The 15,230-nt window shown below is 42.0% G+C and overlaps 1 protein-coding gene across 1 annotated transcript; it reads right to left on the bottom strand.

Moving 5' to 3' along the window:
• Positions 1-2,791: 2,791 nt before the first annotated feature.
• Positions 2,792-10,325, bottom strand: NPY (neuropeptide Y). The gene is made up of 4 exons (XM_063100960.1): positions 10,254-10,325; positions 9,157-9,344; positions 4,972-5,052; positions 2,792-2,995 (listed from the first exon to the last, which is right to left on the bottom strand). Exons 2-4 carry the CDS (start codon positions 9,342-9,344, stop codon positions 2,971-2,973), a joined length of 294 nt encoding a protein of 97 aa, XP_062957030.1. The 5' UTR covers positions 10,254-10,325; the 3' UTR covers positions 2,792-2,970.
• Between the last annotated feature and the right edge of the window lie 4,905 nt (positions 10,326-15,230).

Raw genomic sequence — 15,230 nt, 5'->3', positions numbered from 1 at the left:
CAGTAAGTTCCCTGAGAAACTATTACTAACCTTGGGTCCCCAGTACTTGGTACAATGTCCAATTCGTATTAGGTGCTCAAAAAATGTTAAGAGAATGAGTAACTGAGTAAATGTATGAATGAGTTTGGCCATTCTTGGACCCACTTCATCATTACAACCTCTGGCCACTCTGCATCTGTTCCTGTGGGGTAGACGCTTGAATATTCTCTATACAAACTGTGCCCAATCCCTCTGAGTTTAGCACAGCTAATCGCTTCATCCAAAACTTCCTCGATCCTGGCTCAACATTCATATTCTCTGTTAAGCATTTTCCAAAAAGTTTGGCCCACACTCATTTCTTTTTATACATACCTCTTGCACAGTTGTTTAGTACTTTACTATTTGCTAATTTGTTTAAGTATGCCAGAGTTACATTCTTAACTAGATCCTATATGACCTGGTCTCAGCTTACTTCTTCTGGAAGACATCACCAAGTAAAGCAAAGTTTGCAAGTAGAGGAGCTGCTGTCTAGTCCCACTAACTTAAATGAGGTGGGATAAGTCACTTACTTTCCCTAGGCTTCAGTTTCCGCATCTGTGAAAATTGAAGGGATAACAATCTGCTTGACTCTGTCACAGGCATTGTAAGGGTCAAAATAAAAACACGATGACATCTGCAAAAATCTTATGTACAATTTATGCGTCACAGAGCATGGGATAGAGCTAGTATCAGAGGAGACCATAATAAATGCTAATAGATTTACTTGATAATGATTATGTTGCTCATAGGCATCTCAGTAAAGAAGGTTGAATTGTTCTTATTGTAACTCTAGTGAGGACTATTATCGTTATTTATTTCTTTTTAGCAATGACAGGTGGGTGATCCAGTGCCTTTAAACCTATTCCAAGGACAGTCAGCAGGCGAAAATGTTTGAAAAATACCACTTGGAATGCAGTTTTGAAATTTTTTTTAAGCTTACCATCATTGCATTTCTTAAAGAAAATTCTTGTTTATTAGGAATTTATAATTCAACACAGGAATCATCAAAAACTTTATCTTTATTCACTTCCCTTTTATTATGTACTTGTAACATTATCTTGACTTGAATTTTGATTCCAGTATGGACTCACATGGAAAGTTAGGTAGGAATTACTATCCCCGTTTCATGGGCCAGAACTCAGAAGTACAGAGAATTTGAAGGTCAGACAGCTTGAAAACCACTGAGTCTGGACCACAGAGGTCACACGGTGTAGAGGTTCAGTCTTCTTCTTTTTAGTAGAAGGAGGTGAAGAAACATAGACATCAAGGCCTGGGTGAAACATGGGCTGTTTAATGTTAAGCTTTCTAGGCTTTTGACTTTGGTGGGATAAGAGATTAAAATTTTTGTCTAAAATGAAATTCCTGGATTATGTTTCAATGGTTCGTATATATTATTCCTATTTACTCTACTCCATATAACCAAGATTTCTATGTATAGTGGTAAATATTCAGCATATATCTGTGCTACCAGGTAGTTATTTGAATCAACTTTCTTTGCATAATACTAATTTTAATTTTTAAAATCTCCAAATAGACTAAGTTAATAAAAAAAACTTTGACATTGTATGATAAATTGTAACTTACTCAATCTTTTAAGATTTTTTGAAAAATGCTTTACATATCAGTATTTAGCTCAAAGAACAAAGATATAAAAATAAAGGGAATTTTAGGGAAATCGCAGAATAATTTTATCTTTGTTTCATTAAATGATATATTTTGTAGCATCACTGACTTTACTGGCTTATAAAATTCTTTATATACAAAAAATATTGTACAAAATTCCCTAGGTCATGATGTATATTGTTATTCATGATTTTTTTGTAAGCAGTTTTAAGATATCACATAAAAACATGAGTGCATAATTTTGGTGATTTTTATTTTGGTGGCTGGCTAGTATTGGGTGTGCACCCTTGATCTTATAACACCATGCTCTAACCAAGTCAGCTAACCGGCCAGCCCAATGTATATTTTTTCAGTGTGGTATCAGTATGGAATGAGACCCATTTTCTTTGATTTACAAATTACATATATGCATCTAATAACATTAATTTTAAACTAAACCCATGCAAATAGGTACTTGAAAAAGGGGGAAGTTTAATAACCTTTAGCTAAGTTAATTAACATGCCACATATTGTGTGAAAAATTAATCGTCTTACTCAGTGTATTTCTGACTCAACTAAGAATGTGACATAAATAGATATAGAGACCTCAGCTGTCTGACATGGTAGCAGCTAAAGACATGTGGCTATTTAAATTAAAATTCGTTGGGAAAAAAAAAATGAAATCCACAAAAACGAAAAAAGTTAAGATTCATTAAAATTAAACAAAATGTAAAACTCAGCTCCTTATTTGCACTAGCCACAGTCAGGTGTTCAAAAGCCATTTGTGGCTAGTGTCTGCTGCATTAGACAGAGGAGAGAGAGGACATTTCACAGAAAGTTCAATTAGACAGCAATCCCTTTTGCTGACAGCATAGGTTAGCAAGGTTAACAAGGATCCCATGTGAATGGTGGACAGGGAGAAGTTCAGAAAATTTTCTTAAATTAGCATTTCCTTAATCAGTGTTTCTAAATACTTCTGTATGTTACACACGCAGACACACAGCTGAGTCTTGGTCATCACAAACAAACATATCTTTATGTCTTTCATAGGCATTGTTTTAATATTGGTGAAACAAACCCAGAATCTGCTACTTGAGGGAGATTATAATTTAATGGATAACTCAAAATAATTCTCACTATTGCAATAACAGATTTTTCATTGAGTCAGATACAATTTTGAATGCATGGTTCTTTATTTAAACGCACATATATTATACAATGATGACAAAGGAAAACACTGCAGAATTCAGCACAATGGCTGCATGCATTGATAGAACGGGCAGACTAGTTTTATAGGATGAAATATGGGTTGAAAATAGGAAAAGACTGGAGAACAAGTTTCATTTCCCATCACCACATGGAAGGGTCTTCAAGCCTGTAAAATATAAGAAACAATGCATGTAAGAGAAGATGCCCAACGTCCTGGAAGACTTGCAAGTGTGAGACATTTGGTTCTGAGCTGAAAGATGATCAGAAACTTCTGAAAAGCCTCCTGTTGCCGTTCCAAAGAGGAGGCCATGTGGAATATCAGAACGTGAGACGGTGGCGTAATGTACAAAGACCCAGCTGAGTAGCTATCACTCGTCTTAACAGAAGTCTCAGGCAAATCCCAGGGGGACTATTTAAAAGGCTCTGTATATATCAAAGGAGCCGAAGAATTTTGCAATATTTCTGAAGATCAAAACTACAGGAATCACATGAAACTGTAACAAGAAAGTTATTGTTACTCAACTCTGAATATGCCTCCTTTGTTTTCCTGCAAGCCTTTTTAAGCAGTAAGATGCTATTTATTAGGTTATAAAGAGCCCTTTTTTAATAAAATAGCACTCAAAAGCAACTTCAAGGCTGTCGAGTTTTGTCTCCGAGCTGCGCATGACTGAGTCTGTCAATCAGGGAGCAATTAACTTTATTTTATGCACTGATTGTGTGACTTTGTGCCACAAAGCAAAGGATCTGGGTAGGTCTGGACTGTTATTTTTCTGACCCTAAGCAGATATAGCCTACTCTAAACTTTTTACCACGGAAAACATCATATGCATGTTAATGAAACATGAAAAGTCATTTATTGCATAGTATTAAAAACAACCCTTATGAATTTTTCACCTGCTTCCCTTGCACATTCTGTTTAAGGCCAGACTGGAACCACCAGGGACAAGAGCACTGGAACTTTATTCCAGTTCAAATTGTTGCTTTCCTCAGAGAAAACAAACCCGACAACTGTATTCTTGCACCCTTCATTCTGTCTGGCCATTTCACAAGAAAACTAAGGGAGGGAGGGTGGGAGGGAAGGTGATCAGTCATCCCGCTGATTCTCTAGGGAGAATGTCAGTGAAGAGCGACATTCCAGTCACCTTCACTGAGCAAGTGTTCTAGTGACCTCTTCTGGGGAACTTGGTTCTTGACGTTGTAGAGCTCTGGGTTGAAGGCAGCCAAGCTACCACAGACCTGGGTGGACCATGTGCATTGTGATCTTTCTGTGTAGAGGTGGGAAGCAAGGACAGAAGAGGCACAGGGCAATGGAAATGGAGAAACAGTCTTCTTTTTAGCAGCCCTCATGTCCAGTAGGCACCAGAGAATCCTAGCCCAGTGTTTAACACTTGGGTTGGGTAGTTAGCACAGCCTTATAACACCATATGGGTTCAGATCACCATACTGGCCAGCTACCAGTATAGGGGGGGGGGAAATGAGAGAGAGAACCCAATGTTTAACACTTAGATATTGGTAGGCACCCCTGCCCAAGATAGATCCACATCTAAGAAAGTCCCAAGAGCACAGATAAGCTCCAAAGAATAATATGTCACTCAACATTCATTCATAGAATATAATAAATTACTACATGATATCAGTTGAACTAAAATATGTCAAAAAGCAATGAGGAGCACCTGATTTATCTACAGTTTCATGTAAAACCAGGAAAGCTAGAGTAAAATCCATAGGGCCATTTCCTAGGACATCTAAACACTCACCATAGTATATAAAAACTAAAGATTATCCAAGCTTAAGATAGACAGTTGGTCATTTTACTTTACAGTTGGGGACTCAGTCTATGCTCCCCTAATTCTAACAATTTCAGAAATTCTATACAGAGTAATTTCTGAGCTAAAAATCACTTGTATTTAAAATTTTCAAAGGAGCATCAAGTAATCTGAGCTACAACATGTTACCCCACGAAAGTTTAGAGATTTTACAATGGGTACATGGAAAGAAAGGTACTTCCTGCCCGGTTCTCCATGTTCATTTCTGCCCAAATCCTCCCGAGTCTGATGCCTCCCACCAGGCAGCTTTTTTAACTTTCTTCCCCTGGGCACTTTGAGTTCTGCAACAATGTCCCCATCACAAGCCTTGCCATACCTAGTTCTGGGAACATTTTCTGTGCTTTCTCTCATCAAGAGGTCTGAAATCAGTGTCTCTGGGCTAGATCGTTTTCCATATCTGAAGAAGAAAAAAAAAAAAAAAACAGGAAAAGTCTTCTAAAACAAGTTTGGATAGTCATAAAAACCTTTTGAAAAAAACAAGATAGTCTCCCATTTGGGATATTAAACCTAAAAGTTATTTTCAGTTGTTCATTTGCTAACAAATAATCTAAGTATATGAAGCATATATTATCAGAAACATGACCATAAATATGATTTCAAATTACACATATATATTTAAATTTGCTTAAATCCTTAATAAATAGCTTAGATTTTTTAAACCAAAATTCCTAGTCAAATTCTTGCCTTGTTATACTACCACAAATAATATATATACTTGCATATATGAGGGTACTTCAAAAAGTTCATAGAAAAATAGAATTGAAACATACTATGAATCTTTCCAGGAACTTTTTGAAGATCCTCATATATACTTTTACAACTAAGTGACAGGAAATTTTAAAAATTGAAGTATGATTTAAAATGTTTCCATAAGTAGTTAATTGGCTACAGTTCTAATGCTACATGGCAGTTTGAGTCTTAACAAAGAGACCAGATGACAATTCAGAAACAGCCCTAGGAAAAAAATCGGATGTTCTAGACCCACCTGTGTCTTTGAATTTCAGTATTCTCACTTGTAAAAACAAAGTCATAACCTCTGCTTAAATCAGAGTCTTTGTGAAAATCCAATGTGAAATATGTCACAATGCTTTGAAAGTGACAGTGACACGTAAATGCAAGTTACTGCTGTTGAAATACAGAGCCTGGGTCCTATATTTTCCATATTTATTTGAGGTACCAAAAGGTAAAATCCTTCTCTAATGCTTTGATTTTAACCTGTCCTGTAAATATTAAGGAATCCTACTGGCTCATGAAGATGTTTTTGTTTTTTTTCTCATGTAACAGGATATGGATGGGACAATATCTGAATGTAAAGCTATGTTTACACTACCTACTCCATAACACTGCTAAAGGGGGTCACAAGTCTATACCAAATTGCCTTTTTTAAAGAGACCATTTTTCCCTTTCTCAGAAGAGGCATTGTACGCCAGCAGCCACTTTGTTTACAGATAAAAAAAATTAGCCTGGCATGGATTGATTAACTAATAGGTACAACAGGGGGACAAAGCTGACAGAGGGTATACTCTAACTGCCTGTCAAGCACAATTAAATCTAAATTTTTTGGAAAGATCTCCTACTATTGTTCCTTTGTTGAGACTCAAGGGAAGCAAAAACAAACAAACAAAAAGGTCCCTTTTCCACTCCCATCATTTGTAAGATTTCCTCAAAGATTTTCTGGATTTGTGATATCAGACTATTGACTGCTGCTTATACTTAGTTTTTCTGTCCATCGGTTGATTTTGCTAATCTTAAAACTCTTGGGCAACCTTAACTCAGGCCTCTTCATCATGCTCCAGAGAGTGAAAGAACTGGCAACTATTTTCTCCAATTTACCAGTAAAGAACCTAAAGCTGTAACAGCAGGATTTGTATAGTCACAAGCTAGCATCCAGGACGGCATTGTTCACTCTCCTTTCTTCTCTAATTAATTCTGGATTATCCTTCTTCTCTACAATGCTTTAACTTTCAAAGATTGTATCTCTGGGGCAAAGATTTTCAAGCCTGGCTGCACACTAGAATCACCTGGGGGGTTTTAAAAACCACTATAAATCCCAGGTCCCACCCTGGAGAGTCTGATTTAATTGGTCAGGGGTGGAACTCAGGATCGTATATATTGAAAGCTCCCCAGGTAATTCTAATGTGCAGCCAGGATGGAGAAACACTAATCTAGGGCTGAGTTTCTCAACCTTGGCACTACTAACAACATCTTGGGCTGGATAATTCTTTGTTCTGGGTGGCTGTCCTGCGCACCGTAGGATGTTTAGCAGTATCCCTAGTCACTATACACTAGATGCCAGCAGTGCCCATCTCCAGTTGTGACAACCAAAAATGTCTCGAGAGCATAAAATCACTCCAGTTGAAAACCACTGATCTGGGGGACTATATAAGCAAAATGTAGTAGAGCCACACTCTAGAATAAACAATGCAGCTTTCAGAAGCAATGAACCAGAGGTATATACAGCAACAGGAACATAGCTTAAAAACATGGACTGAGTGGAAAGAAAAAAGAAGAAAGAGAATGATTTCAGATTACCATTCATGCCAAATTAAAACATTCACAAATGACACTACTTTTCAAAAACACATCCATGTGCATATGAGTGAGTGTCGGTGGTGGGAAGGCAGTGAGTGCAGGATGGAGGAGATGGAACAGATTATGAGCCTCCATGGTTTCTGAGAAAGAACTTATATGAAGACGATGAGACAGGAAACTCTTGCCTCAGGGACCAGGTCATTCCCATCTAACCTGAATCTCTCGCTATGAAACTCAAGTCCTTTCCCATACTTTATTCTTATCAAAGATGCTGGACATCACACTCACTTTTGAAGGTATTGTCAACACCCAAGGAAAATCAACAGGAGGGCTCCAATTCCATAACCACCTCCCCGTCCCCCAAAATTAAAGCTTTCATGAAATGTCCTTAGTTTCGTGATCTATAAAATGGAGATGATTACACTTACTTCGAATCTTTGGGGTAAAGATCGAATGAAATAAAGCCTGAGAAAACATTCTGAAATGCTAAAGCTTTATACGATGGTAAAGATTTATAGCAATCATCTTTGCAAAAAATAGGTTCTACTGTATATTATGCTATAACTAACTAAGTAGCAAGGGTTTTCCTGGAAAAAAGAGTTAGTATATTTTTTTATTTATACAAGTTGTTTCTCTGATCTGTATGATGGCATAAGCAAGAATCTGAAGCAGTTAACTTTCTGGGAAGCCTATTAGAATATAAAATATTATCGCTTTTCACTAATTAAAATAAGATTTCAAGGTATCACAAACCAATATTTAATTCTGAGATTTTCATGTTTTTCTGATTCTATATAAATTGAGCCTTTCTCAAAAGATTTTCAGAATGTCATACAACTTTTTGATGAAACAGGAAAAAAAGAAACTTTATTTTAGAAATATAAATTCTTCCCCTTTGGATCCTTTCCAACTATTCCCTGACTTGTAAACAGTAAAAATGTGTTTTAAAAAAAACACAAACCCAAAGACAAAAAATCAAAACACAAACAAACAAAAAACCCCACAATACTTTAAAACACAATTTAAACATGTTAAATAACATTAATGCTCCTAAAGGGTTCATACTTTATAGCTGATTAAGGTCATTGATTTCAGTAATTAGAATAAGATACTAAATGAATTAAAAACTAAGATGAATCAATTTTGAAAACAAATTTTTAATCCTATATTACTTGTAAAATACTTTGGATTTCATTTTTCACTTAATATTCAGTGTCGAGAGTGAAAATGTGGCTTTTTATTTTGACTTTCTGGGGATTCAGAATAAAGTTTATGATTTTTCAGATTTCATGTAATCCCTGGGTTCATCCTAGACTTACTAGACTGATGTCAGTTTCTTCTTAATAAAGCTCCAAGTGGGCACTTTCTTTTCACAAGTCACCTGCTATAAAATGGGGAAAGTTTCTGCATTTTAGATCAACTATTTTAATGCTAAATCAATCTGTCATTATTGGGACTGAGATTTTCAAGTGTGGGGCAGAGGCTGTATAAAACCAGGGTAAAACATTGTATTTATCCTGGGCAGGTTGGAAAGTCTGACCATGTCTTTGGCAGCCCAGCTGTTTCCTTGCTGGTTTTCTTCAGTGGTGGTTCTGTTTTTCCTAGACACCCTGCTTGCCCTTGCCCCTCTAGCATTTCCCCGGCGTCCTCCTGCCCCTTTCGCCGGGCACTTTCCCAGCTTGGTTTCTAGACGGCTCTAAGAACAAAGAAGACAAGGGGTGGGTGGGAGGAGATGTCCAGCCACACAGCCTGGGGAACCTGAACCTGGCGATCAAGACTTTGTGACTGTAGTTGCAGAAGAAAAGTACCCAGTTTGCATCCTGCACATTTTACCTAGAGCTGAGTATGTACTTGACACTGGCCTACCCTAGAATAGAGCAAAGAAAAAGACAGGGGTCCCCTAAGAACCTCGGGATTTCTGGTTGTGCAAGCAAGGCGCTCCCGAGTCGGGCCCGAGGAGCCCACCCACCTCTGCCTGGTAATGAGGTTGATGTAGTGTCGCAGCGCCGAGTAGTATCTGGCCATGTCCTCCGCCGGCGCGTCCTCGCCCGGGTTGTCCGGCTTGGAGGGGTACGCCTCGGCCAGGGCACCCAGGCACGCGAGCAGGGACAGGGCGAGGGTCAGTCCAGACAGCCCCAGTCGCTTGCTACCCAGCATCTGCGGGCACAGAAGTGCAGTCGAGGAGGCTTGGGGACTCAGAAAACACACGCCCCGCCATCCTCTGACTCCCGCGTCCCTCCGCCTAATACCGAGCGCGACCCCCAATCACCTCTCGTCCCATCCCGCACAGAGAACCCGAGCTTGGCGAGCACCAACCACCCCGCGGGCTCAGGGCACCGTCTGCCGCGGCCCGGCCCCTCTGCTCCGCCCGAAAACTTCGTGCAACTTCGTTCCAAGTCGCAGGGAGGAAGAGTCGGGCGGCGAGAAGCACAGGGCGGGGGCCCGGCCAGTTCAGACGTTTTTACAACAGAGTTCGAAGTTCCTCCGTCTGCGTGAAGGAACGATCGCTTTCCTTCCCCTTCCTCAAACCCTCACTCGGAGGAGAAAACTCTCTTGTAACTTTTGGTCGGCCTGGCTGCAGGGCCTCGACAGCGACGGCTGAGATTACCTCGGGGTGACAGTTACGGTGGGGAGGGGAAAGAGAATTGCTCCCGGGCCAGCCGGTCTCAGTTGGGACCCCGAGGATCCCGGCAGGTGGCAGGGCGCGAGGCTCCCGAGCTCCGGTGATTCCTCGCTCGGAGGCGCTGCCGCGGGGGAAACCTGCTTCCCGCGCATCGCTCTCTGGGCCTGCTGGCGGCGACCCCCGGGGAGGTAGGGGACCCATGTTCTTCCTCCACATCCGCCAAAAGATAACCCAGAGGGACCGTCCCAGCCGGGAGGGGCCGGGAGAAGCGCGGACGGACAATCAGAAGGGACTAGAAGGGGCCAGTGGAATCTGGGAAGCGGGGAGCGGGGCGCGCCCCACCCAGGGACCCAGGGCTGCGCGGAGGGCGAGACGGATCCCGGGCAAGTTCCCCGGCGTCCCCCTTCGCTCTCGCCCCTCGCTAAACGGGTCGTGGCACTCACGGTGGCTGGCGGGCGGGCGTGGCTGCGCGGCGAGTGCTCGGCTGTCGGGCGCGCCTCCTCTCCTAGGGGTGAGCGCCAGCGGATGGGTGCCGACAGCGGCTTGCAACTGGGCTTTTATGGCTCTCCCTCGCCGCCGCAGGAGGGGCCTTGAGCAATCACGCTTGGGTGACTCCCACCCGCCACTTCCCGCCCCCGAGTGGCGGGGGGAGAGGGCTGGAGCCGCTGCCGCACGGGTGTGGGCTTCCGGAGCCGCGCACACTCCAACTCTCCCGCCCCAGGCCGGGAGAAGCGGGGCCTGGCACCGTGCGAGCGCCGCAGCGCGCTCCGAGGGCGCTAGACGACGCCAGCGCCGAGTGCCTGCCGTCCCGCCGCGCCCGGACCCCGCTTTCCTCCACGCCCCGTCTAGTCCTGCCGGAGACAGGCGCAGCCCTGCTCGTCTTTGTCGCTGCAACCGGGACTACTAACTCCTTGGGCGCCGGGGAAGGGGGCACCCGAATCCTCTCCTTGGTGGAGCATCTGGGGGACCCGCGCGAGGCACAACTGCGCGCTTTCCGGGAGAGACAACTGGGCGCACAGATTTTTCCTGCACTTGACGCAGGTCGGAGGCGGCTGGCCGAAGTCCCGAGCTGGAGGGTCCCACACACCGCCTCCCGAGGAGCTGAGGACCGGCTCCCGTGGCTCCCGTGGCTCCCGTGGGCCTCCTTCCCCAGCGGGTTTTGCTAGTTCAGCCCTCCCCCCGCAAGTGCTCGTCCGAACGCAGCGAGCCGGGCTCGGTCGCGACCTGAAAGAGTGTGACAACTCAAAACTCCCCAGAGGCGGAACGCGGGAAACCCACTTCCTCGGTTTGCTGGAGAAGAGCCACGTTTCCAGCGTCCAGAGATCCCTTAAAGCGCAATGAGACGAAAAATTTGGGTACGAAGTGGTGGTAGTTAAGTCGGCAGTCCTCATGTGCTAGCCCTTGGATAGTCCGAAGTATGTTCAATTAACGTTGATTGAGAACGTGGGTTCTGATTTCATTGAAACAGGCAAAAACCGATCAGCATTAATTTGCTCATCGCGTCAAATCTGTTGAATTACTATGAAAGATACGGAAACTTCTTACAGGATCAGGATTTTATGCAGTGGACTGAGAACTTGAAGTTCCCTGAATGAATGCTCCTGGAAGTCTGAATCTTTCTGAGTAAATTGGCACGTTGGGAAATTAAAGAGTTAAGTTACTTATTTTTAATACTAAAATGACAAATGATTCTGTTAAACTGACACTGTTTTTGTGCTGTTCTGACAGCGTTGAATTAAATATCAGTTACTGTGAAGCAAGCAATCCTGTGAGTGACCAAATTATATATATATAATACATATAAATATATATTATATATATATAATATATATATTATATATATTTTTGTCATTTTTGTGACCGGTCGCACCGCGCTCAGCCAGTGAGCGCACCGGCCATCCTTATATAGGATCCGAACTGGCAGGGGGAGCACTGCTGCGCTCCCAGCGCTGCACTCTCCCGCGTGCGCCACAGGGTCGGCCCCCAAATTATAATTTTGAAGACCAACATCTCTTTCACTGGCGACTTCTCTTTCCACATTACACAAACGCATGACAGGGACACCGATATCAGGGCTGTCAAGAGTTGCTCAGGACTCCTTACCTGAAAGGGCCTTTGGTGAAAGGGGAAAACATCTTCTAACTTAGAGCCCTTTCTTGACCAGCCCTTTCTTGACACTGGCCCCTTCTAGTCCCTTCTGATAGTCCCTTCACAGTCCACTTTTCAATAAAATGATTTCATTTTTAGCTTGTATCACAGATTCATATTAATTAAAACCTAGTCTTAGAAAGAATCATTGAATTTCGGAGAAATTACTTCTAAAAGTGCACCACTCTTGAGTGGGAGTGCACTGTGCAAATCTGATTAATTTAGCTTAAGAAATAATGTCATTGGTACCCAGGATTAAGAACTTATTCTCAGGTTCAGCATTTGGAGGAAAAAAACAAGAAGTGATGTGCCCTATGTCTGTCTTTACATCCTGTCCTCTTTTCTCCCATCCAAGCTGCATCTCTTGGTGCTGAATATGCTGTCTCTTTCAGGACTTTATGCCATCGATTGCCTCCTCTTTTTCCTATAGTTTCCTATACCTTCCCTTAGCTTATAAATTTGCTTATGCTTGTTGCATGAAAGAAATAAAGCGACCCTCCCCCCCCAAAAAAACCCCAAACCACAAAGAAACAAAACCAGCTGTCATTCAACACAGCATCTCCTTTTAGCGGCTGAGCCATTTCTCTCCTTTGTTTCAAAGTCAAGTTTATTTGTTTTAACAGCTTTGTTGAGATACCATTGAAATATACTAAGTACAAATGTTTAAAATATTCAATTGAATATATTCCTACACATATATGCCCGTGAAGCCATCACCACAATCAATATGATGAACATAAACATCTCCTCCCCAAATTTCCTCATTTCTCTGTGTAATTCCTCCTTCCAGCATCTCCCTGTCCCCTCGCCTCCACTGATCTGCTTTCTGTCACTGTAGATTTGTCTGCATTTTCTAGAATTGTATATAAATGTATTTCCACAGTACATACTCTTTGCCTGCCTTCTTTCACTCAGCATCATTATTTTTTGGATCCACCCATGTTTTCACATATATCAATAGTTCATTTCTTTTTATTGCTGGCCAGTATTCCTTTATATGATACACCTCATCTTTTTTAATCTATTCAACTGCTTATGGACTTGGGTTGTTTCCAATTTGAACCATTACTAAAAAAGTTGCAATATCATTCATTTACAATTCTTTGGGCATAAGTTTTCATTTCTCTTGGGAAAATACTTAAGAGCAGAATGGCTGAGACATATGGTGAGTTTAAATTGTCCAATAGTTCACTGATAGTCTGTTTTTGTTTTTGTTTTGCTTTTTTGTACCCTGTGTTTTTTTTTTACTGGTAATTTGCATAGTTACTATTGCTATATCTCTGAAATCATGAATCTTCTGCAATATCAGATCACCATCAGTTTTATTCAGTGTATTTTGCTCCCTAGATCATGTAGCTTTCATCTCTAGAATTCCAATTTGTGTCTTTTTTTATGTTTTCTATGTCTCAACATGTCCAATCCATTCTCTAGTTACTGGAATATGCATTAATAATTACTTTTGTACTTCTATCATCTGTGTCTTTTCTGTGTTGTTTTGGATTGATTGCTTTTTTTAAAAAATTTTTATTGAATCATAATTGATTATACATATTTTAGGGGTTCAATGTTGACATATGTTGATCAAATCAATATTACTAGTATATATATCATTACAAATTGTATTTATTCTTTATGCCCCTTATCCAATCTCTCCCTATCCCCCTATCCCTCCCCCCTCCCACCTCTGATAAACCTAGACTTCTTCTTCCTTCTGAAAGAGTAATAGTTACTGTGTTGATTTCTTGCCTAGATGATCTGTCCAATGCTGAGAGATGTGTTCAGGTCCCCCAATATTATTGTAGAGCAGATGCTTCCTCTGTCACTCTAGAATGGGCTTTGTGGAGAGAGACATCCTCTTCTTTTCTTTGCTCTCTGCTGGTGACTCTCCTTGTGTCAATGCACTCCAGTGGCTGTTGGACCATCTGTGTGGTGGTTGTAATATCTAGCCACTTTCATGGCAGCTGTGGTTACTGTGGTGGCTGTGGTGGGCCACCCACATGGAGGTGATGTTTTTGGCATGCTCCTTGGCACTGGCAGTGTGCTTGGTTGTGGGGTGGGGGGTACAGTCCTCGGCTCCATACCTCAGGACCTCAGTTGGGCCCTGAGGAGCTTGTAGTGTGCCTGGTCGTGGGAGGGGGGTTCGGTCTCTGGCTCCATATCTCAGGTCCCTGGGTGGGCCCCGAGGAGCTGGAGGTGGTGTTATTGTTTTTTTCTCCACATTATGGCTCATATTTTCCTTCTTCTTTGTATGCTTGGTAATTTTTGATAGAATGTCAGAAATTGAAAATTTTACCTTGTTATTAGTTAGATATTTTGTGTTCCTATAACTATTCTTGAACTTTGTTCTGGGATGCACTTAAGTACTTGGAAACAGTTTTATCTATTTGGGTCTTCAATCTCAGTTTTATTAGGTGGAACCAGAGCTGGTGTTAGCTTAAGTTTAATTTTTCCCTACTTTTGGGATAAGACCTTTCTTCTTACTTTAACTGATAACTTATGCCCCCTGAATTGTGAAGTTTTCTCCTCCAGCTGTCGGAACAGGCACTATTCCAGTCCTTGGTGATCACTGGACTCTGTTTACTCCCATTGTTTTGCACAGTTCTTTTCCTAGTCTCGGGTGGTTTCCTCGTGTGTATGATCTCATCAGTAATCAATTAAATACTCAAGGGGAACACTCTGCAGATCTGCAGATTCTCTCTCTTACCTGCTATTCTCCCTGTGGACTCTGGCTGCCCTGGCTGCCCACACTTCCAGTTCCAGCTCCTCCGCCAGGCTGACTCACCTCCTCCCTTCTGCACTGCAGCCTGGATGACCTCTTCAGGCAGTAAGCTGGGACCATCGTAGGGCTCACATCATTGGTTTCCCATCTCTAAGAGATCCCTATCCTCTGTTGGCTGGTGCCCAATGTTTTGAGAGTTGTTGCATATATTTTTGCCCAGTATTTTAGTTGTTACAGCTGGGAGAGTAAATCTAATTTCTGTTTCTTCGTTGTGTCCAGAAGTGGAAGTCCTATAGCAAGGCTTTTTTAAAAAGATGGTTTGTTTGTTGCTTCTTCACCTTGGGTTTTGTTATGAAACCACTGCAGTCTAAGTTCTGGCTGAATCAAGCTTCTGATCCTGCTATCAGAAAACCGCCCAACTGCAAGCCGCATGGACCTTCACCCAGTTATTTGACTTCTCCTGGTCATTTCTTTCTTTGGTCTCCTATGATTCCACCTCCTTTCTCTCTGAACTTGCTACCCTCTCCTTTACTAATGTCCCCTTCTGCACACA

This window comes from Cynocephalus volans, chromosome 6, assembly GCF_027409185.1.
Source record: "Cynocephalus volans isolate mCynVol1 chromosome 6, mCynVol1.pri, whole genome shotgun sequence".
Taxonomy (NCBI): Eukaryota; Metazoa; Chordata; class Mammalia; order Dermoptera; family Cynocephalidae; genus Cynocephalus; species Cynocephalus volans.
This window is presented reverse-complemented; position numbering and strand designations above follow the sequence as displayed.

Excerpts from the sequence above, each read along its gene's own strand:
- NPY (XM_063100960.1), bottom strand. The coding sequence starts at position 9,344 with ATGCTGGGTAGCAAGCGACTGGGGCTGTCTGGACTGACCCTCGCCCTG. Across the intron at positions 5,053-9,156 it reads AACCTCATTACCAGGCAGAG|ATATGGAAAACGATCTAGCC; the intron begins GTGGGTGGGCTC and ends TTTCTTCTTCAG. Across the intron at positions 2,996-4,971 it reads GAAAATGTTCCCAGAACTAG|GCTTGAAGACCCTTCCATGT; the intron begins GTATGGCAAGGC and ends TATATTTTACAG.